This window comes from Podarcis bocagei (genome assembly GCF_964188305.1).
Source record: "Podarcis bocagei genome assembly, chromosome: 17".
Lineage (NCBI taxonomy): Eukaryota > Metazoa > Chordata > Lepidosauria > Squamata > Lacertidae > Podarcis > Podarcis bocagei.
This window is the reverse complement of record NC_138143.1, coordinates 38,003,826-38,029,053: the sequence shown is the minus strand read 5'-3', so window position 1 is coordinate 38,029,053 and position 25,228 is coordinate 38,003,826. Positions and strand designations below refer to the sequence as shown.

The window sequence follows — 25,228 nt, the reverse complement described above, 5'->3', positions numbered from 1 at the left end:
TGGGATATGTCCTTGAACTGTAATACTGCTTCTTGCTTACGTGTGTGGAGCTGTGTGTGGACAGAGGTGTAGGAATATCTGGTACCTGCATGACTGGGATGCAGCCCATGGTCCAGGGAGAATGAGCCACATCCAGTTGCTCTGACAAGTTTTTGGATCTGGCTAAACCCATTAGCACCATGTGGCCTGCAGAAGGCTGTCCAGCCTTAGGTTAAAAAAAGGTTCCCCACCTCTGCAGCGCACCATCAGACTCCCACTGATACTCTTAATAAATAATATGAGAAAACCAATTGTCATCTCCTTGCCCTTCTCTTTCCCATTTGGGCATGCAAGATGGTTGAATAAACAGGTGACATGTTGCATTGCTCCCGAAAACCTGGGGTGATGAGTACATGCACCAGTTTCTGTCTGCTGGTAGCCATGATGGCTATAGTCAACCTCCACTTTCAGAGACACCATTCCTCCAAATACCAGTTGCTGGAAATCACAGGTGGGCAGAATGTTGTTGCGCCCAAGTCTTGCTTGCTGGTTTCCTATAAGTATCTGGTCAACCACTGTGAAAAATGGATGAGGGACTAGATGAGCCATTGGCCTAATCCAGCAGCCTCTTCTTATGTTATGTGACTTGAATTATGTAGGTCTGACCATCGATTTAGGGATGCCTGGGGATGTATGGAAGTGAGAGCTGGACCATAAAGAAGGCTGATCGCCGAAGAATGGATGCTTTTGAATTATGGTGCTGGAGGAGACTCTTGAGAGTCCCGCTGATTCCAAGAAGATCAAACCTCTCCATTCTGAAGGAAATCAGCCCTGAGTGCTCACTGGAAGGACAGATCGTGAAGCTGAGGCTCCAATACTTTGGCCACCTCAAGAGGAGAGAAGACTCCCTGGAAAAGACCCTGAGGTTGGGAAAGATGGAGGGCACAAGGAGAAGGGGACGACAGAGGACGAGATGGTTGGACGGTGTTCTCGAAGCTACCAGCATGAGTTTGACCAAACTGCGGGAGGCAGTGGAAGACAGGAGTGCCTGGCGTGCTCTGGTCCAGGGGGTCACAAAGAGTCGGACACGACTAAACGACTAAACAACAACAACAACGAGGATGGGATTGGTTATGTGTCCTCCCATTCTCCATCCTTTGAAATGTCTTACTCCCTCTCTGGTCTGCAAGGCATTTGTTTTATTCTGAACTTCTGTGGTGTTCAAAGTTCTTCTTCTGTCATCTCCATCCCTTTGTATGGTGCTTTTGAGTGTGCTCAAAGTGTTTCAAATTGGTAGCTCAGTGGTCCTTACAAAAACTTTGTAAGGTAGGTCAATATTATAATCTCCATATTGAAGATGGGGAAGAGCCTATAGGGACAATGAATAAGTTCATGGCAGAGCCAAGATTTGAACAGGAAGCTTCCTGGATCAACAGCTCACCTTCTTGGGCATTATATTACTCAAGTAAACTTTGTAATGTTTGCACAGTCTTGGTTTGTAAGAATGAGTTAGCACCTGGTTCAAACTTCATGAATCTCATCCAACATCTCCCCCACCCTTTCTTCTCAATTTGCATTTGTCATATGGGGGCCACAGAGCTAATCTTCAGGGTTCTTGTAAAGATCATTGAGATAAGGTATGTGTGGTGCTTTGAGGACTTAAGAGCACTGTTTCAATGCTCTTGTTTTTGCCAGACTGGGGAAACGGCTGACTCAAGGCTGGCACTGTCACAAGGCACTTGGCAGGATGCTTTTCGTAACTAGCTTTTGTGTGCTCTCATTCTACTTCAGAAACTTTCCAGGTTGTAGATTTCCAGTAAAACTAAACTGGCCAATTGGCTTTCTGGTGGCAGCTCTTGGCTTCTCAAGACTTACTATTTCTCTCTCTCTCTCTCCTTCCCGCTCTCTCTAAACTCTCCCCAAAAGTGGTAAGATAAATATTAGTGCAATTTTCTCACAGGTAACAGCTGTGTCGGGTTGATTTAGTAGAATCACACACACTGTCTCTCTGTGGTTGAACACAGCCTTCAGAATCACACATGCTGTAAACACAGAATGTAGCTGAATAGATAGAAAGGAGGATAGTGTGATGGCCACTTTAGGGCTCACCTGCTCTTCCATTTCCCCTGCTGCTTTCCCCTGGGAAAAACTGTGGCTTAGCACTGAATCAGAACGAACACCATTCAGGGTTTCTGTGCATTGCCGTTTCTTCCAATTTCGTGCCAAAGAGCTGGTTTTCGGAGAGCAAAGGCAAAAGCAAAACGGCTCAGACCTGTCTCTAGAAGGCACAGGACAAGCAAAAACCGCTCAGACCCATGCTTTCTAGGCATGGGGGCAAGTGGAAATATGGGTGAGCCCTCAGAGACTGTGATCCACTCTTCTTCCTGTTTCCATTATTTCCAGTGTCCATTAATTGTTTTAGAGCAGGGATGGGGGACCTTGCTGCTTTTATTATTATTTTTTAAATAATATTTATTAAACTTTTCCAGACAGTAAAAATTACAAAATTGTAAATAAGAAAGTAAAAAAACATAACAATAGTAAAAGAGAAAGAGAAAAAATACAAAAATAGACAATAAAGAAGAAAATTAATAAAAAAGAGAAAAACAGTCAATATTTTCATGTCATATCTTTCAATTACTTATTTCCTGACCTCCTCACACCCCCCTTTTCTGTATTCCAGTTCATATAGTTAGTTCAGCAAATCCTTACCCTCTATCATTTTTCTTTACTTATTATCTTAACCTTTTATAACTATATATTTCCAACCATTGCCAATCCACATTTACATATTCTTATTCGACTTTTTGCCAATACCGCTTATTTTCAGTCCAACATCACTTCAACATTCATTAATTTTACAGTATTTCTGCAGGTAGTCTTTAAATTTCTTCCAGTCTTCTTCCACCTCCTCTTCTCCCTGATCTCGGATTCTGCCAGTCATTTCTGCCAATTCCATATATTCCATCACCTTCATCTGCCATTCTTCCAGTGTGGGTAAATCTTGTGTCTTCCAGTACTTTGCAATTAATATTCTTGCTGCTGTTGTTGCATACATAAAAAAAGTTCTGTCCTTCTTTGGCACCAATTGGCCGACTATGCCCAAGAGAAAGGCCTCTGGTTTCTTCAAGAAGGTATATTTAAATACCTTTTTCATTTCATTATAGATCATCTCCCAGAAAGCCTTAATCTTTGGGCACGTCCACCAAAGGTGAAAGAATGTACCTTCAGTTTCTTTACATTTCCAACATTTATTATTGGGCAAATGATAGATTTTTGCAAGCTTGACTGGTGTCATGTACCACCTAAATATCATTTTCATAATATTCTCTCTTAAGGCATTACATGCCGTAAATTTCATACCAGTGTTCCACAACTGTTCCCAGTCAGCAAACATAATGTTATGCCCAACATCTTGTGCCCATTTAATCATAGCAGATTTAACTGTTTCATCCTGAGTGTTCCATTTCAACAGCAAGTTATACATTCTTGAAAGTATCTTTGTTTTAGGATCTAACAGTTCTGTTTCCAACTTTGATTTTTCCACCTGGAAGGAACCTTGCTGCTTTTAATGCCGAACTGAAACTAAACAGCACACTTCTGTGAGAGGAGACTCAGCAGTTCCTCATATGGTTGAGATATGGGGCTTTTTTTCAGCTGGAACTCTCCGGAACTCAATTCCAGCACCTCTCAGGTGGGCACCATTACAAGAGAACAAGGGAGGCATAGAAGGGAGCACCTCTTTTTCTAGAAAAATAGCACTGTTGATATACCACAGCTGTAAACCTCCATATGCTGTTGGACTACAACGCCTATCATCTCTGAGCATTGGCGACACTGTTTGGAAACTGATGGGAGTAAGAGTTCAGCAATATCTGGAGGGCCAAAAGTTCTCCATCTTTGATTACAACCTGAGTCATGAGGCCAAAGTCAGAGCAGCGAAAGTAAAAAAACACCCTGAAACTGTTACAGGTGGGATGAATAATATCTGATAGAATTAACTCATTTGCAAATTTCACCCATATTAATTACACTCCTGCTAAATCATGGGTGTAATTAAGTCTTGATGGTTATGGAAATGGTTACTGCTGGTAGTATTTTCATATCACCATAGGTTCCCTAATACCACAGTAGTTATTACCACTGCTGTGGTGTTTGGTCAAGTAAATACTCCTATCAGGAGTAATTAATACTGGCGGCATGCTAATGGTACTCTAAATGCTGTCAGAAATGACTGTGTGTCTGAGTCCTGGCTGTGAAATCCCTTCCGTTAATGAATGCTTATGGGCACAACATGACCTTACAAAGCTTGTTTGCTTGCCAGTATTTTGACTTTGCAAGGAGGAATGTGACAGGAGAATATTTAGGGTGACAAGAGAAGCACAAAGAGGAAGAAAGGAACTAAATGGACCATTGATATTAGCAATTTAAACCCAGGTATATATGCACTTAAGGGATGCAGGTGGCGCTGTGGGTTAAACCACAGAGCCTAGGACATGCTGATCGGCGGTTCGAATCCCCGCGACGGGGTGAGCTCCCGTTGCTCGATCCTTGCTCCTGCCAACCTAGCAGTTCGAAAGCACGTCAAAGTGCAAGTAGATAAATAGGCACTGCTCCAGCAGGAAGGTAAACAGCGTTTCTGTGTGCTGCTCTGGTTCGCCAGAAGTGGCTTAGTCATGCTGGCCACATGACCCGGAAGCTGTACGCTGGCTCCCTCAGCCAATAATGCGAGATGAGAGCCACAACCCCAGAGTCGATCACGGCTGGACCTAATGGTCAGGGGTCCCTTTATCTTATATATGCACTTAGGATACTCTGCTCTCTCTCTCCCACACCCCATTTGTAACAATCAAATTTGTTTCTTCTATTACTTTGCCTTTTCTATGTATGTCCTTGGGTGCTTTATTTTCTTACAGGGCACTCAACTTGCAATATTAAAAAAAGTGATCAGTGAGTGAAAAACAGAGCAATGGAATATATTACATTATTGAAAATTTCAGCAAAGCATGCCTCAACATATACTGCAAAGACCACTTCCAGATTTAAAATTTAAAGATACAAGCAGCTGATTCAAAATTAACATGATTCAAAATTGAGAACATGAGCAAATCTTTTGCCTGAATGGTTATGAGGACAGGCAGTGATGGTACTTTGGTGGGGTGAAAGGGAGACATTATATACTTATTTTACACATTGTCTTCTTTTGTTAAACAATAAATTTATACAATTATCCATGTTTTGGGTGTTTCTGTGATTTTGTCAATTTTCTTGATAATGACGACAAACATTTATGTGGCGCATTTCAAGTGGTCACAGGACTTTGTGCATATTATCTCTCAATAATCTTTATAAGGTAGACCAAGAGTTACCAGTCTTTTTGGACCAGAGGGCGCATTTCAAATTTGGAGAAAGTACTGTGTGGGTTCTGGTCACAAAATGGCTGCCATGGAGTCCTAGCATAACACAACATTAGAGAAAGTGCAGTGGTACCTTGGGTTGCATACGCTTCAGGTTACATACGCTTCAGGTTACAGACTCAGCTAACCCAGAAATAGTACCTCGGGTTAAGAACTTTGCTTCAGGATGAGAACAGAAATCGTGCTCCGGCGGTGCGGCAGCAGTGGGAGGCCCCATTAGCTAAAGTGGTGCTTCAGGTTAAGAACAGTTTCAGGTTAAGAACGGACCTCCGGAACAAATTAAGTACTTAACCCGAGGTACCACTGTACTGCTTGGGACGCGGGTGGCGCTGTGGGTTAAACCACAGAGCCTAGGACTTGCCGATCAGAATGTCGGTGGTTTGAATCCCCGTGATGGGGTGAGCTCCTGTTACTCGGTCCCTGCTCCTGCCCACCTAGCAGTTCAAAGGCACGTCAAAGTGCAAGTAGATAAATAGGTACCGCTCCGGCGGGAAGGTAAACGGCGTTTCCGTGCGCTGCTCTGGTTTACCAGAAGTGGCTTAGTCATGCTGGCCACATGACCCAGAAGCTGTATGCCGGCTCCCTCGGCCAATAAAGCGAGATGAGTGCCGCAACCCCAGAGTCGGTCACGACTGGACCTAATGGTCAGAGGCCCCTTTACCTTTACCTTACCACTGTACTGCTGTTGTTGTTGCTTTGCCTTGGGAAGTCACCAGTCCCAATTGTGAAGATCTCACAATATTGATTCCCTGCTGCCCATGCTGATTCCCTTGCTGCCCCTGATGCTGTTGTCGTCTAACAATTGCAAGGATATTTCCCCAGTACTAGGGGAAAATACACGGCAGCTACGCCCCTTTCTCTCTCTTGCACAAACAGATCAGGCACACATACATTTTTTCACACTCACTCATACAAACACACTTCGCATATATACAGCCATACATTCATCTGCCCCCTCTCTCTACCCAAGTGTATCTCTCTCTCACACACACACACACAGAAACCACAAAGACCACACAAACCTCCCCCCTCTCTTTTTCACATGCAAACCACATGCACATCTCTCCCTCTCTGCAGAAGTGCATCTCTTTCTCACTTTTGCAGACCACACAAACACCCATTCAGTATCAGCCCCACAACATTCATCTCTCCCTCTCACACAGACCAAACATACACATAGATCACATATCCACACCTCTGCCCCCCCCCACTGCACACATATCTGCGTCTTTGCCAATCACACACACGACTCACCTTCAGAAAAGCCATTCCATGGGCAAAATAAGGACCCGCCTTCAGCTCCACATGGCTGGCAGGCAACAAACAACCAGCTGAATTAATGGGGTGCTCCTTTTTGCTCATTTCTGCCCCATCCAGACATAGCGGGTGAGGGAAGTCCCTTCACAGCATGAAGCAAGTGCCTGACACCAGCACCACATGGCTAGCAGGATACAAACAAGCAAGCAGGAGTGACGCCAATGGGGCAGTCGTCCCTGCCAATTCTCATTCCCTAAACATCCTTCCAAATTAGTGTGTAAGGGAGTGGACCCTTCTAGCACCAGTAACTGCTCTGATCTGCACTGCTCTGTCATAATCTGCTTAGCGTTTACCATCTTAGTGCCTGCAGGTATTATTCTTCTGTGTGCCATGGTAGTGACCCCTGAAGTAAGTCACCCTATATTATACCCAAGGTGTAGTTTGAAGGCATGGAGAACAGTGGCAAGATTGCTTACAGAGCAATCCCATGCACATTTACCCAGGAAATCTGACCTGCTAACATTAAAATCAGCTATGGGGCCAACCTGACTGTGTTTACACTGTGCTTTCGGTGGCAATAGCTTTCAACGCAGCAAGAGGATGAAGCAGCAAGTGATCCAAACTGCACCCCAAGATCCCTTGCAATGTCAGAAGGGATTTTGAGGTGCACTTCTCATGTTGCAGTTGTTGTTGGGGGCAATAAAACATGGTGCATTTCTTTAATGAGCAGTTCCAAGCAGATTTTTCTGGCAAAAGAAAAAGGTGTTGAGACATCCAGCCATGCAGTCTAATGTGATCCTCTACTACCTTTGGGAGTTGCTGCTTGCAGGTACAATTCTTAGGCCCTGAGTAGATTTGTAAATTCTGATGTTGAATAGAAGTCACTGAATACAGATGTCATCATTTTAGGAGCATGTGAAGAAGTACCAGTTTGATGTGCTGGCCTCCTAACTCATGCAGTATCAACCCCAGTCCAGTTAACTGTGAACCCTGTGACTGCACACATTTGCTGGGCAAAACAATGTGGCATCTCACCAGTCAGTGATACAGAAAGGGAAACTGAGTCCTGATTCTGTGCCCCAACCAACATAGGTAAAGGTAAAGGGACCCCTGACCATTAGGTCCAGTCGTGGCCGACTCTGGGGTTGTGGCGCTCATCTCGCTTTACTGGCTGAGGGAGCCGGCGTACAGCTTCCGGGTCATGTGACAAGCATGACTAAGCCACTTCTGGCGAACCAGAGCAGCGCACGAAAATGCCGTTTACCTTCCCGACGGAGCGGTACCTATTTATCTACTTGCACTTTGATGTGCTTTCGAACTGCTAGGTTGGCAGGAGCAGGGACTGGTCAACAGGAGCTCACCCCGTCGCGGGGATTTGTACCGCCAACCTTCTGATTGGCAAGTCCTAGGCTCTGTGGTTTAACCCACAGCGCCACCCGCGCCCCTACTCTGCTTCAAAAATTGCTTCAGTTGCAATGGTACACTTCTTCTTCTTCTTCTTCTTCTTCTTCCTCCTCCTCCTCCTCCTCCTCCTCCTCAACAGGTCGGAACCAGGTGCACCAACTCTAGGGGGCTGAGGTGTCATCAGCCCGCCAATATTCAGGGGGCTGAGCCCCCTGCTAAGAATTAGTGAGGGAGCGGAAGACGCCGAACCGCCAAGCGAAGTGTGGCACGGCATCGACAGAAGGCTGGCCTTTCCTGTGAGGGGTTGGGAGATGCTGCAGGGAGTGGCGTGGCCTGCCATGAGGTTATGCTGGCCTGCACAGCATCTCTCGACACCGCCCAGGCCAGGCCAGTACAGTTTTCTGCTAGGCTGTGCCGGTCCAGCCTGCAGGACATTGGAAGACATGTGTGATGTCACGCGATGTGACACACACGTGACGTGTGATGTCCTGCCTCCATCTTAGGGGCAACCCAGCAGCTGTGGTTAGAAACAAATTGGAAAATTCAGTTAGGCTCCTTTTTTTTGCTGGGAGAAGGGCCAGAGCATTCTCAGGTGGCTGATTTTAGGTGTTCAGAAAACAGCAGCAAATTGTTACCTATGTCGTTTATTCTCCTTGTATTTGTACTCTTGGGAAGAGAGGCGGTTGAGGGATTTTCTGCCTAGGGTGCCAAAATAACTCGGCTGGCCTTGGGTACTATGGCAACTTGACTTGTTGGCGAGGAGTGTGTGTGTGTGTGTTCCCTTTGTTTTTTCCCCACACCCGGCTGCAAAATGTCCTTCAACTGGACCTGAGGGTGGTTTAGGAGAAGCGAGGCAGACAGTGGAGTTTGTGGGCACAGCTGAATAGAGACGCTGCGCTGTTTTCGGCATCGGATTTGTATTTGATAGGAAGTGGAGCCCTCTACAGACTCTGGATGCGAATGGGCTTCCTTTGAGGGATGTGTTCACCTGCTTACTAATGCTTCACCTCGGCAAGGGCAGCGAAACAGTCAGTGTGTTCCAGAACAGCCTTTTCCCTAAGGCGGCGAGGACGTACTGTGCTGAGTGTGGAGGCCTTCAGTAGCATCCCCAGCAATTGAGCTTAACGAAGGGGAGTGTGATGTTTTTAGAGTGTGACTGATGTGTTGTGCATTTAATAAGTCCCAGCACATCCTGTTGGAAGGTGATGGGACAAAACCGCTGACAGATTTATTTTCCAGGATCAGATGGCTCCATTATTAATCACAGAAGGTACATACCAAGGGAAGGAATGAGATGAAAGATAAAAATAATCTGGATTGGGAACCGATAGAGCTTCTTTTACCTTTCTCTCTTTTTTTTCAGTTTTCAACTGTTAAATGAAAAGTAATTTTGGATAAGAGCTTGCCTATATTTTGCAGCAGGTTTCCAATATATATTTTAATATGTTGGCTATGGTCCACGGTATGTGCAGACCCCGTTGATAGCTGAGGCAGACAAAGCTCACAAGTGTATTGTGCATCCGTCTTCCCCCTTACACTGGTGAACCTCAAGTCTCAGCACCATGTTATCTTTAGCAATTTTATTTACTTAAAAGGTTTTACATATGGCTTAATCATCAAAATTTCTAAGCGGTTTACATGAACCATAAAATATACATTAACTTTACTGAGAGAATCAGATGCTAAAAACAAGCTCACCTTAAAAAAATGTTCAAAATGAAAACAGCAGTTTTAAAACATGCATTATATAATGAAATTACATATTAAACCACGTCAAATTTACATGTATGGCTAGGCTTGCTTAAACAAAATACATTTTAGCTGGCGCTGAAAACAATATAGCATATCAATGGGAATGGAATTCCAAAGTGTAGATCCTACAACTATGAATATTTGATTATTTAGAAGTTTTCCCATATTTCTTTACTTAGCTGGTATTTATTTATTGCATTTCTATCTCCACTCCTTAACTGCCTTTAGTACAAAATGGTCTTTTAGTCCCTTCCCTGCCATGATCTGGTCTGCTCTTCACACAGACTCCCAATTAAGGTTTTAGCCTGAATGTCTGCCTGTTAAATGTATAGCAAGGTTAAATGAATAATAACCATGTTTTCCTTTTAAACCTGCCTACCCTCAATTCCCTTCCTAAACCTGAAATAGCACTGATCTTTTTTGATATGAGGCTCCTTTGTATGTAAGCAGCGTGCTTAGTTTGGCTCATGACTACAAGCAAGCAAAAAGCAAAATGTGAACTTGCACCGGTTTCCTCTGCTTTGGGGTACAGACCTATGAAAGTTGAAAGGAGAATTGGGGTGCGGGTGTTGCTCTAGGAGCAGAAGTTCGGACCTGATCCTGCCTGGCTTAAAGAGGTGGGGATTTTCACTGTGAACCTTTGCAACCCCCATGCCTAACCTATATTTCTGCCGCGGCAGCATCACATCCTGCAGCTACATACATGAATTTTTAAATATTGTGTCAGAGGAAATTAGATGAGTTCGTGTTAGTACAAATCTCCTTCTACTTTTTTTTGAGAGTGATAGCATGTGAGCAGAAGGGGTCAGGACGGAATGTCTCTACAGTGGTGCCCCGCAAGACGAATGCCTCGCAAGACGGAAAACTCGCTAGACGAAAGAGTTTTCCGTTTTGGAGTTGCTTCGCAAAACGAATTTCCTATGGGCTTGCTTCGCAAGACGAAAATGTCTTGCAAGTTCCTGCTGGGTTTTTTTCCTCCCCCCCCTTTTTCTAAGCCGCTAAGCCGCTTATCAGCTGATCCGATAAACCGATAAGCCGCTAATAGCCGCTAATAGCGCTAATCCGCTAATCCGTCAATGGGCTTGCTTCGCAAGATGAAAAAACCGCTAGACGAAGAGAATCACAGAACGGATTCTTTTCGTCTTGCGAGGCACCACTGTATTAGTAAAGATTTGTTGCTTGTTATGGACTTATGCTGTGATGGGGAACTTGTGACTAACAACAACAACAACAACAACAACAACAACAACAACAACAATATCAGTATGCCACGCATCTGACTGGGCTGCCCCAGCCACTCTGGATGGCTTCCAACAAAAACACAATAAGACATGAAACATTAAAAGCTTCCCTATATAGGGCTGCATTCAGGTGTCGTCTGAAAGTCAGATAGCTGTTTATTTATTTCCTTGATATCTGATGGGAGGGTGTTCCACAGGGCGGGCGCCACTACTGAAAAGGCCCTGGTTGGATTGCAACTGCCATCATTCCTGACCATAGGCCATGCTGGCCGAGGCTCATGGGAGTTGCAGTCTAACAGCATCTCAAAGACCACAGGTCCCTGTGCCTGGATGAATGCAAAACATCAGGGGTGATTCTGGCTTTTTAAGGCCCTTGGATGGCTTACAGCACAATTCTAATTGCGTGGCCAGGTACCACAACTCCCAAAATTGCAAACCCAAGACTTCATGTGAGGCCAGGGCAACTTGGGCCTCTACGTCTAGGGGGCCTCACCAGCCTGACCTCTCCTCAGTGCCACAGTCTCCCCTCTCCCAAAATTGCAAACCCAAGACTTCATGCAAAGGCAGGGCAACTCAGGCCCAGCAACTATTAGACCCAGTAAGGCCCAATTTGAAGCAGTGGGGCGCAACTTGATTGTTTTTTTTTGTAGGGCCCCAGTTCACAGCTAAAGTCTGCAAAATCTTATAGATATAAATAAAATCCATCCGGATTGTCCTGGTGCAGGGACCCCTTTGGGCCAATTGCCCAATTGCCCAAATTGCCTTAAGGTCAGCCCTGATGAGAGTGTGCAGGGGTTGGACTGACAAGTCGTGCACCTTCTAGGTCCCTGGTGTCACCATTCAGAGTACAGACTCAAGGACTTGTTATGGAAATAAAGGGTGACACTTATTGGAAATCAGTTTTGTCACCTCTTCCCCCCCAAACCCCGAGACAATGAGCCCAGCCACATTTTATTCACAGTCGCATAAGCACTACATTACAGCATGGCCATAAACTTTGTATGTTCAACAGCTGAAATATACACCCAATATGTAGCAATGGAAATTTATGTTACTGCTTTATGAATGAACACTGTGTTTTATGAATGGACTCTGTATTTTGTGATTTACCTAAGAGTCACCAATAGGGAGCTCTAGAATCTGACAGCTAACCAATTGGGTACTACCAAACAGCGCCCCCTATTGCTGAAAGCAGGTAAGCAGCAGGGAATGATTCAGCTCAGCCTTTGCACTGTTGACTGAACACCCCCTGCTGTGCAGATAATGGAGAAAGCTTGTAAATTGTATCCCTTCTGGCATCCTGGCCAACTCTATTACACTGGTGTAAACCCTGGTGCACCAGAAGCCCAGAATAGCAGCAAATAAAATCCTCTCATATGTCAGCAACTGATAAGACTTGTCAACCAGTTCTTCCAAAGTCTTCCTAAATTATAAAGCTCCAAAATACAGGCCAAAAGAGAGCAGGTCTGGGAAGAGTGAGGCATACAATGGGCACCACCCGTGAAAAGGCCCTGCTCTGTGTAACTCCTGCTCTGTCATTTGATAGGGTGCCCACTTGCCCTCCTTCTTGACATGGAATGCTCTCTATTGGAGTCTCCAGGTCCAGTACATAGACCATAAAAAGGGAGAGCAGGGACCTTGAAGTTCCCAACAGCTGTTAATCAAGCAAGCAAGCAAGCGCACACACACAGGTCACCTTCATCACAGTCAGGACGCCTATGTCCTGGCCAGGCCTGCACCCAATTTTGTTTTTGTACAATCTTGTTTGTTCTCAGTAACCAAAATTATATTATCAACATATACAAGCAGGAAAGTTGTTTTCCTTCATTTGCAGGGAATCGTACAAAACAAAGTGGCACTAATAAAGAAAAGTTCCATGCACATCATGTGTGATGCTAATTATTTTCCCCAAGTTAAATGATAACTAATCAGAGGCAGCTACAGGAAAGCTATGAGATTCAGGTGAGGGTCGGATGCCTTGTCAATCCCAGCAGGTATATAAGAGGACGACCCGGCCTGCACAGGCCTCCAAAGCTGATTCCAGGGTGTAGCCACCATTGCAGGCAGGATGGTGGACAAACTACCCCAGAAGGAGCACAACCCCCTGTGATCGGCCAGTTAGGCAGTAAGGCAGAATTTAATCTTCCTGGCTGCTGGAAGGGGAGTTATCCCATTGCCAGCCAGGATTCCACCAGCCAGGCAGCTTCCGTCGGCTGGTGGAAGGCAATGCTACTGCCTCTTGGAAGTAGGTAAGCAGACCTATGCCTACTCAGAAGTTACTCCCAGGTAAATAGGCGAAACAAAATAAAAAAAATCCTTCCAGTAGCACCTTAGAGACCAACTAAGTTTGTTATTGGTATGAGCTTTCGTGTGCATGCACACTTCTTCAGATACTTCTGAATTTTTTTATTTTGTTTCGACTACGGCAGACCAACATGGCTATCTACCTGTAACCAGGTAAGTAGGGTTAGGATTGCACCCTTAGCCTAAGAAGTTCAATTGTTGATGGAGAAATAAGCAGTGGCATGATCAGGACATGCAGAGTGGAAGTATGCCTCAGCATCCCTGCACATGTTCTGCTTCTGATCTTAATACAGTGGTACCTCGGTTTAAGAACAGCCCTGTTTACGAACTATTCGGTAAACGAACTCTGCAAAACCGGAAGTAGTGTCCCGGTTTGCGAACTTTACCTCGGTCTACGAACAGAAGCCGAACAGTGGAAGGGCACCGGCAGCAGGAGGCCTCATTAGGGAAAGCGCGCCTCAGTTTAAGAACGGTTTCGGTTTAAGAACAGACTTTCGGAATGGATTCAGTTCGTAAACCGAGGTACCATTGTAGTGTGCTTTGTGTCCTGGCTGGATCCTGCTACACCAAGTGGGAGACAAGGCGATGGCATTGGCTTTTGGTTCTGGACTCAGCTTTGCTACAAGTCAGGAGCTTAAAGTATGATATGATGTTGGGTTCAGAGCATGGCTTGTTCTGAAGCAGAGAGCCATAACATCCTAGTCTGAACACAATGGGAAACAATGGTTAGTTAGACACTCCCTGGTCTAACTGTGGGATGTGAAAGTGGAGGAGTGAACGGGATCAGTGGCGTAGCGTGGGGGTGCAGGGGGGGCCGGCCGCACCGGGCGCAACATCTGGGGGTTAGGGCTAGGGGGCGCAAATCCACGGGTTAGGGGGCACAAATTACTTGCCTTGCCCCGGGTGCTGACAACCCACGCTACGCCACTGAACGGGATCCATGCATGAAGAAAAGGTTTGTGCATATCTCAGCTGAATCACAACCAGGTCATTCTCTCTCATCACCAGGTCATTCTCTCTCCTACCTCACAGGGTTGTTGTGAGAATAAAAAAGGTGGATAATCATGCCTACTTCGGAGGAAAGGCAGGTTATACAGGGTGAGTCTTTTAAAAGAGGCCCCGTGGAACATGTGTACTCTGTATCCATGGGCCCTCTTTTAAAGGACTCATCCTGTACAGTCATACCTCGAGTTGAATGTGCTCTGTGGCAACCCGGAAGTAACGGTGCGCGTTATTTCTGGGTTTCGCCACTCGCGCATGCGCAGACGCTCAAAAATGACATCATGCACATGCGCAGAAGTGGCGAAACACAACCCGCGCATGTGCATGTGCGCTGTCGCGTCTTGCGTTCCGTTCGGGATGTGAACAGGGCTCTGGAACAGATCCTGTTTGCATCCCGAGGTACCACTGTATATGTAATAATTTAACTAACTAGAAAAATAAAACACACTTGTGTCGCTGCAAAAAAAACAACCAACCGGTAAAAAACTGCCAATCCTCTTTTCATTTTTGCTTTCCTCCCATACCAAAAAGACCAAAGTTTTCGGCCTACAAAGAAAATGGTGCCCTTGCTTGAGCACTCAGAAGAATTTCCTTGAACATCTCTAAGGCTTTATGCGCCCTCTAATTGGAAAACACAAATCATATAAACTAAACAGTTTGTGACCTGGGGTAAACTATATTATTATTTTTGTGTGTGCAAAAGATGGCAAAATATGAAAGAAAAACAACACGCGATTGAAGTGAAGATGAAAGCTCCTTTATTGTCCTGGCAAGGTATGAAATATCCAATATGTAAAGTTTGAGCAAACTTCAAAAAAGATTCATGTTGCAAAAACTAAGGTGTTAAAACAGGAGGGGGAAATGGCAAATTGTTCCTGCATGAAAAGATTCTACAACTCCTTTCATTCTGAAATTACTTTGGCAAGTAATTCCGTGGATCAAAGCTGCATTCCACATATGCTCCTCCATTAATGAGGTGCTTGGAGTATAATTACTCATACCTTTTCCCTCTCTTAACAGCTGAGCGGAAGCGTTCTTTAGGCAAAGACTACCATCCCCTTTGTCTGAAGTGCTACCATTGCAAACGGCAGCTCAGCCCTGGCCAGCATGCTGAGGTAGGAAACAAACCATCACCCCATCTGTCTGCTTCAGTGACTTGCTACACCCTGACAGCAATCTGTCTCTCCCGGCGGAGGGCTCCGCTTCCAAAGGCCTGCCTGGGATTGAGTTGCTGCCACCAAAGGCTGCTTAGAAGTGCTTTAATGTGATGGCTGGGGAGACGGGAAGGAAGATGCACAGGCTATGGTTACTTGGAAACTGGGGAAATGCCTGTCAAGGGTACATGTGTGTGCAGAGGGAAGATATTGCAAGGCTCCCAGTGTGTATGGGCATGCAATGGGTCTCCCTACAGAGGCGGGCAAATCGGTTAATTTCAGCTTCTCCTTTCTCCAATCTCAAATTGAGTTTGGCACATTTCCACAAATATTTGTTTTTTCAAAGGTCCTCAAATCAGATTCGTCTGCCACATCTCTTCTTAATGGACACACATTTCTGCCTAATATACATGCTTTTGCAAGCAATTTCCCTTAATATTGCATGTTATGCTCACCAGCATGTGAGTTTTTATGTAGATTTACCCATAATAAATGCATGCGTTCTTGAACACATTTTTGGAAGTTTGACGAACTCCATCGCAGAATTCGGATCAGTGAGAATTTTGAAGGACAGCTGCGCTTCATTTTGCAGTTTCTTTTGGGTACTGTGAATTAGGTAGGTTTGCATTAAAATGTGGACCAAACAGAACTTCTCCCCCATCCTTACCTCTGTACGTAGGGACACAAGTAGCTGCCTCATAATGAGCCTGACTTGTAGTTCATCTTAGATTGGGGTCTCTCCCAGCCCTGCCTGTAGATGATTCTGGGACCTTCTGAACAAAGTCATGATATAGGCGGCCCCAGAGTTTCTTGTCAGGTTTGTCCCAGGCCATACAATTATGGCAGGTGGGTTTTGCCTCCTACTGTAGTTTATAGGAGAAAGGAAAAGGATCACTCTGGGATCCCATCAGGGTGAAACCTAAGTCTGCCCTTTGACGCCCATCACTAGTTGGCCATGACCAGTGCCTAGTATTGGAAGCAAGGAAGTTTCAAAGGGAAATGGGCATGGAGCTCAAACAGGGATCTGTAATCCCAGCAAGAGGCAAACAGAGATTAAGATGCTTATGCCTTCACTGCCTGGGACGCGGGTGGCGCTGTGGGTAAAACCTCAGCGCCTAGGACTTGCTGATCGTATGGTCGGCGGTTCTAATCCCCGCGGCGGGGTGAGCTCCCGTCGTTCGGTCCCAGCTCCTGCCCACCTAGCAGTTCAAAAGCACTCTTAAGTGCAAGTAGATAAATAGGTACCGCTTTATAGCGGGAAGGTAAACGGCGTTTCCGTGTACTGCGCTGGCTCGCCAGAGTAGCTTCATCACACTGGCCACGTGACCTGGAAGTGTCTCCAGACAGCGCTGGCCCCCGGCCTCTTAAGCGAGATGGGCGCGCAACCCCAGAGTCGGTCACGACTGGCCCGTACGGGCAGGGGTACCTTTACCTTTACCTTTTACCTTCACTGCCAGCCCCTCTGCTTCCTGTTCATCATTGCTCACAGCTCAATCTTCTCCGACTTCCTCCCTTCCTGCCCTCCCTTCCCTCAAGGGAACCCCTGGTAAGGAAGCTTTTTGGCAGCCAAACAAGAACTTCTGTACCAACTCTGGACTTCCTACCTGGACCACTGAAGGCTTTATTCTTGAGGTCCAGAGAGCGAAAGAGGAGAACTTGAGATCTGAGGCAGGACTTGGGATGTCGTCAGAGAAAGAGGGCCATTTGAGAAGTTCATGAGGTGTGGTGCCTCAGGACTATAGCAGTAGTACTGAGGTTTTCATTGGGATCTATGACACGTTCAGAAGAGGTCCCCCTAGGGTTTATTCTGGTTGGGTGGGATCCTGACATCAGTACTTCAAGGGGGCCAAAGTGTTGTTCTCTCTTAAGTACGCTCCAGATTGTGTCCTATTTCTTTTGTCTCATAGACAAAAGAAGCTGTTGAGTTTGGAGGTTGCCCCCATCTGCTTAGCCCCATCTTATCATTTCAGTCAGGAAGCCCCTTTCTTGCACAGAGACTAGCTAAAAGACTTGCCAAGTCTGACTGGTGGCGTATGGTACAGGGAACCACCCTTGGCCTCAGCAATTCCAAGATGAATCTCTGAGCACCATGACAAGTTGAAAAAATGTAATATTGGCCATGGCATCAATGAAAGGAAAAAGGGTGCACAGACAGAGTTCCAATGAGTACAAGCTGTCTGCAAGACAACCCTAAACCATAGCTGGCAACTTACAGATTTGAAAATAAGGGACCAGCAGCCTTGAAAATAAGGGATCAGCAGCCAAAATAAGGGATTTTCCAAGCACAGGTATGTTCAACTTCTGAGCCCCTCCAAGCCAAAGGCAGAAAGCCCAGCCAGCAGCCAAACGAAGCCTCAAGCAGTGGTTCCCACAGCGCAGCAACCCGGCAAAGGGGATGCAGCAAGGAAAACCACTGTCACCTCTCTGCTGGGAAGCGCTGAGCAAAGGCAAGTCCCCAAGCAACATGGCCGATTTGATCGGCACAAGGAATCCAAGCTCCACCCCCCCAGTCGTTCTTAGACTCCTTATTGGGTGAGCAACGCAGCCAAGCAACACAGTTGGAGCCTCCCTCCTCCTTGGCCGGCAGGGAGGGAGGGAGAGGAGCTGCTTCCTTTGAAACCCGGGAAATTTAAGGGACATCATCAATAAGGGACAGCAGCGGTACACAGCGCTGGGATAAGGGACTTTCCCGCCAAATAAGGGACAGTTGACAGCTATGCCCTAAACTAGTGTTCCTCAACCTGATGTATGCTAGGTATTTTGATCTACAACACTTGACAGTCCTGGTCAGCATGGCCAATGGTCTGGGGTGATTGGAAGTGTAGTGCAAAATATATAGAGGGCACCAGGTTGGCCATGGCTGCCCTTAGCATCTTCTTTCTAAATTACCCGGTTGGGTTGGAGGCATAGACAGAGGAACATGGGAAGCCACCTTACATCAAGTTGGACCATGGGTCCATCTAGATCAATATTGTCAGCTCTGACTGGCAGTAGCTCTCCAGGGTTTCAGACCCACCTCAACCAGGGGGTGTTATGGATTGAAGCTGGGACCTCTTCCTGCAGTCATTGCAGCAGACACGGGTCAGTGATAACATTATGTAGTTCATGTGCAGCTGACTTGGAGACATCTGTGCAGAAATTTTAGTTGAGCAGTAAAGTATTATCTCTAAATCACTTGAAGTCAGAAGGGTAGATAGCGACCAAGAAACATTCTCATTCCGATTCGGGAAAGGGACCTGCGAAGCAATGGCTTTCTTGTGCTGGGTAATGGAAAAGAGAATCGATTCTAATACGGTTCTTCCAGGGCAAGCCCAAAGCAAGAGATTTCAGCTTACCATGGCTGCAAAGTGGTTTCCCGAAGAATGTCTGATCCAGTTTTGTTGCATTAAATCAAGTTATCTTCATGGGGATGTATGAAAAATTCATTGTATATGGAACAGCACTAATATTTGCGCAGCATGTGCCACAGGATGAGGGGAACTATACTGAGCATCTTTTCAGCCACATTTGAAATCCTTGGGGGAATCAAGTCATGAAGCATAAAAACTTACATCATTTCCCGAGATTCTATACCCTCCCCCCTGGATTTTTTTCCTGCACCATTGAGCTCTAGATTTAAAAAAATACAGGCCTACTATGCATGATCTTACAAGCATCAGTTTGTTTAGAGAGGTCTGAGGATGCACAAAGTGCACTAGATGGTTTTCTTCACTACGATTGTTTATTACATACATCTTTTTAATATGCTGGTGTTGGCAGTATGGGGTTTGGTAAGGAATGACCAAGAGGGACACGGGTGGCACTGTGGTCTAAACCACTGAGCCTCTTGGGCTAGGCGATCAGAAGGTCTGCAGTTTGAATCCCTGCGACGAGGTGAGCTCTCGTTGCTCTGTCCCAACTCCTGCCAACCTAGCAGTTTGAAAGCACGTCAAAAAAGTGCAAGTAGATAAATAGGTACCACTCTGGCGGGAAGGTAAACAGTATTTCCATGCGCTGCTCTGGTTTCACTAGAAGTGGCTTAGTCATGCTGGCCACATGACCCAGAAAAACTTCTGCGGACAAACATCGGATCCCTCAGTCAGTAAAGCGAGATGAGCGCTGCAACCCCAGAGTCATCTGCGACTGGACTTAACTGTCAGGGGTCCTTTACCTTTACATTTAAGGAATGATCAGGATCCAAAGAGGTCTGTGCCCATTCCCAAAGAAGGTTAATAAGTCTGCAGGATTTTGCTAATTTTGCTTCCACTGCAGAAGCCTCTTGTGTTGTCTGGGTTGCTGACCTTTATGAATTGTTTGGGAGAAATTCTTCCTTTCAACCTGCTATTCGTATTCAGAGGAAATCCCATATTGGCCCCCAGTGGAGGATTTCTTCCCAAAACAAAAAGCACTTTCAGAGAAGGGGAGGGGAGAGTTGAACTTCACGGCCCTCCAGCTGACATCCCACTAATGATCAGCACCCACCCAAAAACCCCCCCCATTTGTGTCAATTAGGGATGGAAGGTTCTATCACTTTGGTTCTCTCAGTTTCTCATTTTTCCAATCTTAAATTCTGTTCTCCACATTTTGCAGCAATTTGTGAATTTTTCATTTGTAAAATCCTCATGAAAATCCATCTGCGTGAATTTCTCCTAATATGCTGTTATGATGGATGTGCACAGTTTTTTTGCAAGCAATCCCCCCCCCCCAATATAACACATTTTTGTATGTTATTTTTCTCCAATACGTTCACTTTTATGCACCTTTTCCCTCAGCATATACATTTTTGTGAACCTTCATGGGTTGGGGAATTGCATCCCAAAATCTGGGTAAGCGCAAATTTCAAAGGATGGCTGTGCTGCAGCTGGCATGTTCTTTCAGAATGGCAGTGCAAAATTTGGAAGAGTGCAAATGTTAAAAGATGCATAGCTGTGTTTCAGTTCTCATATTGTTCTGGAAACTGCAAAGGTTAACACCATGGCTGGTTTAGGTCAGTGCTGGGAAAGAGCCCTGTTTGAGGCCCTGGAGAGCCAGTCACAGTAGATAACAAGAGTCTGCATCAGTCTGATGTAACATATCCTTGTATGCCTTGTCTCACAGGGTGGGGAGAGCAAGCCCAAAATTTCACACACACACGCGCACACACACACACACCACCCTCATGCTGACTTTCCAAAGCCAGTTAAGTGAGGCACCCGTTTTTGGGAAGGAGGCACAATGCTCTTGCATGATCCTAGAGCCCTCTCACCTTCTTCCCAAAGCTGGGCAAGCTCTAACTAGGCTTTGGGAAGGAGGTGGGAGGACTCTAGGACCCCATCAGAGCCCTCACACCTCCTTCCTAAAACCCAGCACCTCGCTTACCTGGCTTTGAGACTGTCTTAATTGACTCAGCCTTGTAGAATATTGCATAATTATATAGTGCCGTTGAGCATGTGAAGAGTGCCTCTTCCTCACCATTGTGGGAAATCTGAGACATAATCCTGGATGAAGAGGCAAAGCTTGCAAGCTGCTCAGATCTTATTACTTCAAGTCAGGCTTCAGTCCTGGCTATTCTCCATTTATAAATTGACTGCTACATGCTGTCGGTGGAGGTACCATTCTAGTGAACAGAGCGTGACCTGTCAATGAGCATCCAAGTTAGGCTGCCCCAAGGCGTTCCAGCTTTGGAGAACAGGCTGACCTCTGAGTGGGGTTGCTCTGCAGGTACCCAAAGAACATTTCTGATGTCATCATTGGCCATGCTAAGTGCAGACTAGGGATGAAAGGACCTGTCAATCTTGGTTCTCTCGGTTTCACATTTTTCCATATCTTAACTGTAGTTTTCCATACTTCCATAGCAAGTTGCAATTTAAGAAAAAATCATGGACGTTCACCAGCATTTTCATTTCAATATTCTCCTAATAAACATTTTGGTATGCAGTTTTGATAAATGCAATTTTGCAAGCAACTCCTCCTAATATAATGCAACATAATGCAACTTTCCCTGATATATTCATTTTCATGTGCACATTCCCCTAATATATGCAGCCTTCGCTGGCTGGAGAACCGCACCACAAAATCTGGATAAGTGCAAATTTCAAAGGATGCCTATCAAGTGCAAACTTAATAGGTTCATGCCCTCCAACATTTCTCCGATGAAATTAGGGACGTCCCATTCCATAATGATATTTATACCCCACACATCTTACTGGGCTGCCCCAGCCACTCTGAGCAGCTTCCAACAAATATAAAAACATAATAAAAATAAAATAAATCCTATACAGGATTGCCTTCAGATGGCTCGGGGGTTGGATAACTCCACACCCTCCAACATCTCTCCAATGAAAATAGGGGTGTCCTAAGGAAAAGCGGGACATTCCAGGATCAAATCAGAAACTGGGATGGCTTCTCTAAATTAGAGAAAATAGGAACACTTGGAGGGTCTGTAGGTTAAGCTTTAAATGTGACCTGTATCACATTTCTTCCCTGTCCCTAGTGCAGAACAAGCCCTTCTTTGAATAAAAAGCAAAGCGAAGTATGGAATAATGGCAAGTTATTAACGATGATCTCTCAGTGAAGGCTGTGAGAGCTTCCCACACTCCATTCTGCCATTAAACCCTCATCCTGCCCTCCTGTGTAACAGCCATGTGTTTTACTCTGCATGATCACACCCACATCTTTGCCAGAGTTTAAATCCCATTAACAGGAACATTTGGGGGAGGCATAATGGCATGCATTGTAATAGCTTTAGAGTCAAGGTATGTTTTGAATGATTGGGGGGGGACATTAATAATATAAAAAGGTAGGGGGCTTTCTCTTCTACTCATTGACTGTTAGAAGGGTCCTACTGCATATACCTTGTGCAGACGCTATAAATAATTTTCTATTAGCACCTGGCTTAAGGTTAATAGTTAGGCTTCAAGGAGAAAATGACCTGGCTGGATTTAAACATTTCTGGGGTAACAACAGGCAATCCAAACTTGCAAAGCAATTTTCAGCGGGCATTGAGTTATTGAAAGGGAGAAAAATAATTCTATATGCAATGTATATCTTATATGTAACATTTTCAATTAAATTGATTTATAAGAACGTAGGGAGTTGCCTAAAACAGAACCAGAGCAACAGCCTATTTTGTCTATAGCAGACTTTAGGCTTGCAGGGTTCTAGTAAAACAGAAACCAAAACCAGAAAGGATCTACCAATTAGAGACCGGTGTAAAAGGCGCACTGTCCATCTCAAGAGACAATGGAGTGCACCTCTGGAGGTGAAGTCAAACCACTGTGTTAGCAGCTCCAAAGTGACCTTCCATGGTGTGCAAGCCTGGGCAATGTGTATGGAGGTCCTGGGCTGCAAAGACAGCAAGAATTCCCTCTCCGCTTCGCTGATGTTGTCCAAAGGAAAGCAGAGCAATACAATACATTGGCACCAGCTTGGCTGCAGGAGTGGCAGGAAGGAGGTGTACACAATACCATCCAACCATCTTAGGGACACCATCTGTGTAGGGTTTCCTCCTTACCTTTCCCTTCTCCCGAAGATATCCTTCAAGGCAGCAGAAGCACGGACACAGTTCCATTTTATATTATCGCTGTCACTGTCAGAAGCTCCCATGCAGAAAACTGCTGAACTTTGGATAACATTCAGCTTGACATCTTTTCTCTCTCGGCTTTAAATCTCGGCTCTAAATCAACATCTTTCATAAAGCCTTTCTTAAATCACCAGGGATTCACCTGTTCCGTGTTAATTTCGCTCCTGCCTTCACATCTGATACATCTAGGGATGCCTGAGGAATTAAATTTCTGTGAATTCCAGTGTGAACTCACCTGATCCGCACCTCCTGGACTAGTGTGCAGATCAGAACGTAATTATCCTTCAGATTGTGCACCCCTCCAAATCTTGTGATGCTTTTCGCAGTTGTTTTTTTAAAAAAAGATATTAAAATGCATATTTTACTATAAAATGCATTTAGAAATGCATACACTGAGATGAAATATGGATTTAAGTGTGGATTTTATTATTTAAAAAAGTGCAGATTAATGCAGAAACGGGATGGAACAGACTTATGAATCAACACATAGGAAAATGACATAAGCTCGAAATAGGCTGGTATGCCCATTCCTAAGCAACTTTGCATATTGTTTCCCACCCACGCGATAGGAAGTTGCAAGGGCAGCCTGTTGCAGTCTAGTGAGGAGTTATGGTGCCTTTTATAACTAGCTATTTATTCACAAATGTACAGGCCAAGCCGACGCAAATCACGCATGTGCCCTGGTATAATTAGTCCCAACCATATCAGTCTACCTCCCCAGTATCCCACAATTTCCTGCGGCTTAGCAATATTGCTGGAACAGTTCCCAGGCTTGAGCTGCTTTGACCCTCTGTTGCTGGCAATCAGATACTAAAAGCATTCTTCCAGCCCAGGTGGGTTTGAGCAGCCACTGGCCATCAACAACTGGTAACCAGGATCCTATCACCTTCCAGCAAGTCCCCATGGGGGCAGGCAGCAACTTTCGCATCAGGGTGTGTCTTGTACAATAGCCTGCACGGCATTAGCAACATGTAAGTGCCCTTAGCAAATCTGGGAGGACTAATCCTTCTTCTATTTTACTTTCACAGCATGATGACAAACCTTATTGCACCCACTGCTACCTTCAGCGCTTTGGACCCAGAGGTAAACTCCTATCCCATTAACCAGTTGTCCTGCACTCGCAGAGAAGAGCTACAATTCTCAGAGTCAATTCCTCTTCACAGAGAACTCTGGCAATTGTATCTTTGGGAAGGGAATTGGGGTCTCCTAACAACTCTTAAACCACAGAGCCTAGGACTTGCCGATCAGAAGGTCGGGGGTTCGAATCCCCACAACGGGGTGAGCTCCCATTGCCCGGTCCCTGCTCCTGCCAACCTAGGAGTTCGAAAGTACATCAAAGTGCAAGTAGATAAATAGGCACTGCTCCGGCAGGAAGGTAAACGGTGTTGGCCTGGAGGCGAGCACTTCTCCTGAGGGAACTTAGTTCCCTCCGCCTCTCTGCCCTGAGCCTCTGCAGCTCAGGAGAGGCTGGAGGGTTACTGGACCCAGAGGCAACCTCAGCTTCCTCTGACGGGGCTGAGAGTGGAGCACCTGCAGGCAATGGGTCCTCCATCACCTCAGGAGCCAGAGCAGACTCAGCTGGTGCCTGCACCTGAGGATCCAGCACAGGTGAGGACCCTTCAGGCTCAAGCACCAGCCCCGGGTCAGCTGGTCCTGGAGGCGGGGACTCCTATGCAGGCTGGGATTCCTCAGGTTCAGCCTCTGAGTCTGAATCCCAGGCCATCACACCTGGGCAGCACAGGCATATATGCTCCGTCGCCGTGCTATTCACCTCTCATATATTCCTAGAGAGAGAGCAAGGAGGTTGTGTGAAGACCCGCCATGCAATGATGTTCTGTCTTCCATTGAACTAGCTGCATGTAACTCTTGATGCTGACGTGCAATTCCCAGCTGAGGCAACTCGCTGTTGTGCAAACTAGAGCTGGGTCAGGGCAAAGAGAAAACACAACACCAAATTAAATCCACAATCTTCCTGCAACGAGTCATTTGGGATTTTCTCAGAACAACTGTCAGAGAGACCTGCCAGCAATTTGTGCTTGTGGTATGATTCAGGTGACCGGGCCATCACATACCCACACCAGATGGAAAGATTGGCTTGCACAGATTGAAATAAACCCCCATTTATCTTTGCATCATCAACTCCCCTGCCAAACAGGCTATATAGGACTTTTCTTGAAA

The 25,228-nt window shown here is 45.7% G+C and overlaps 1 protein-coding gene across 1 annotated transcript in view; it reads left to right on the top strand.

The window, feature by feature from the left end:
• The window catches only part of LOC308576966 (cysteine-rich protein 3-like), a 38,463-nt gene that overhangs the window by 9,790 nt on the left and 3,445 nt on the right, over positions 1 to 25,228 (top strand). Inside the window, exons 3-4 of the mRNA XM_081177093.1 lie at positions 15,377 to 15,471; positions 24,079 to 24,133. Coding sequence (XP_081033219.1) covers positions 15,377 to 15,471; positions 24,079 to 24,133 — 150 coding nt within the window. The remainder of the gene's footprint in view (positions 1 to 15,376; positions 15,472 to 24,078; positions 24,134 to 25,228) is intronic.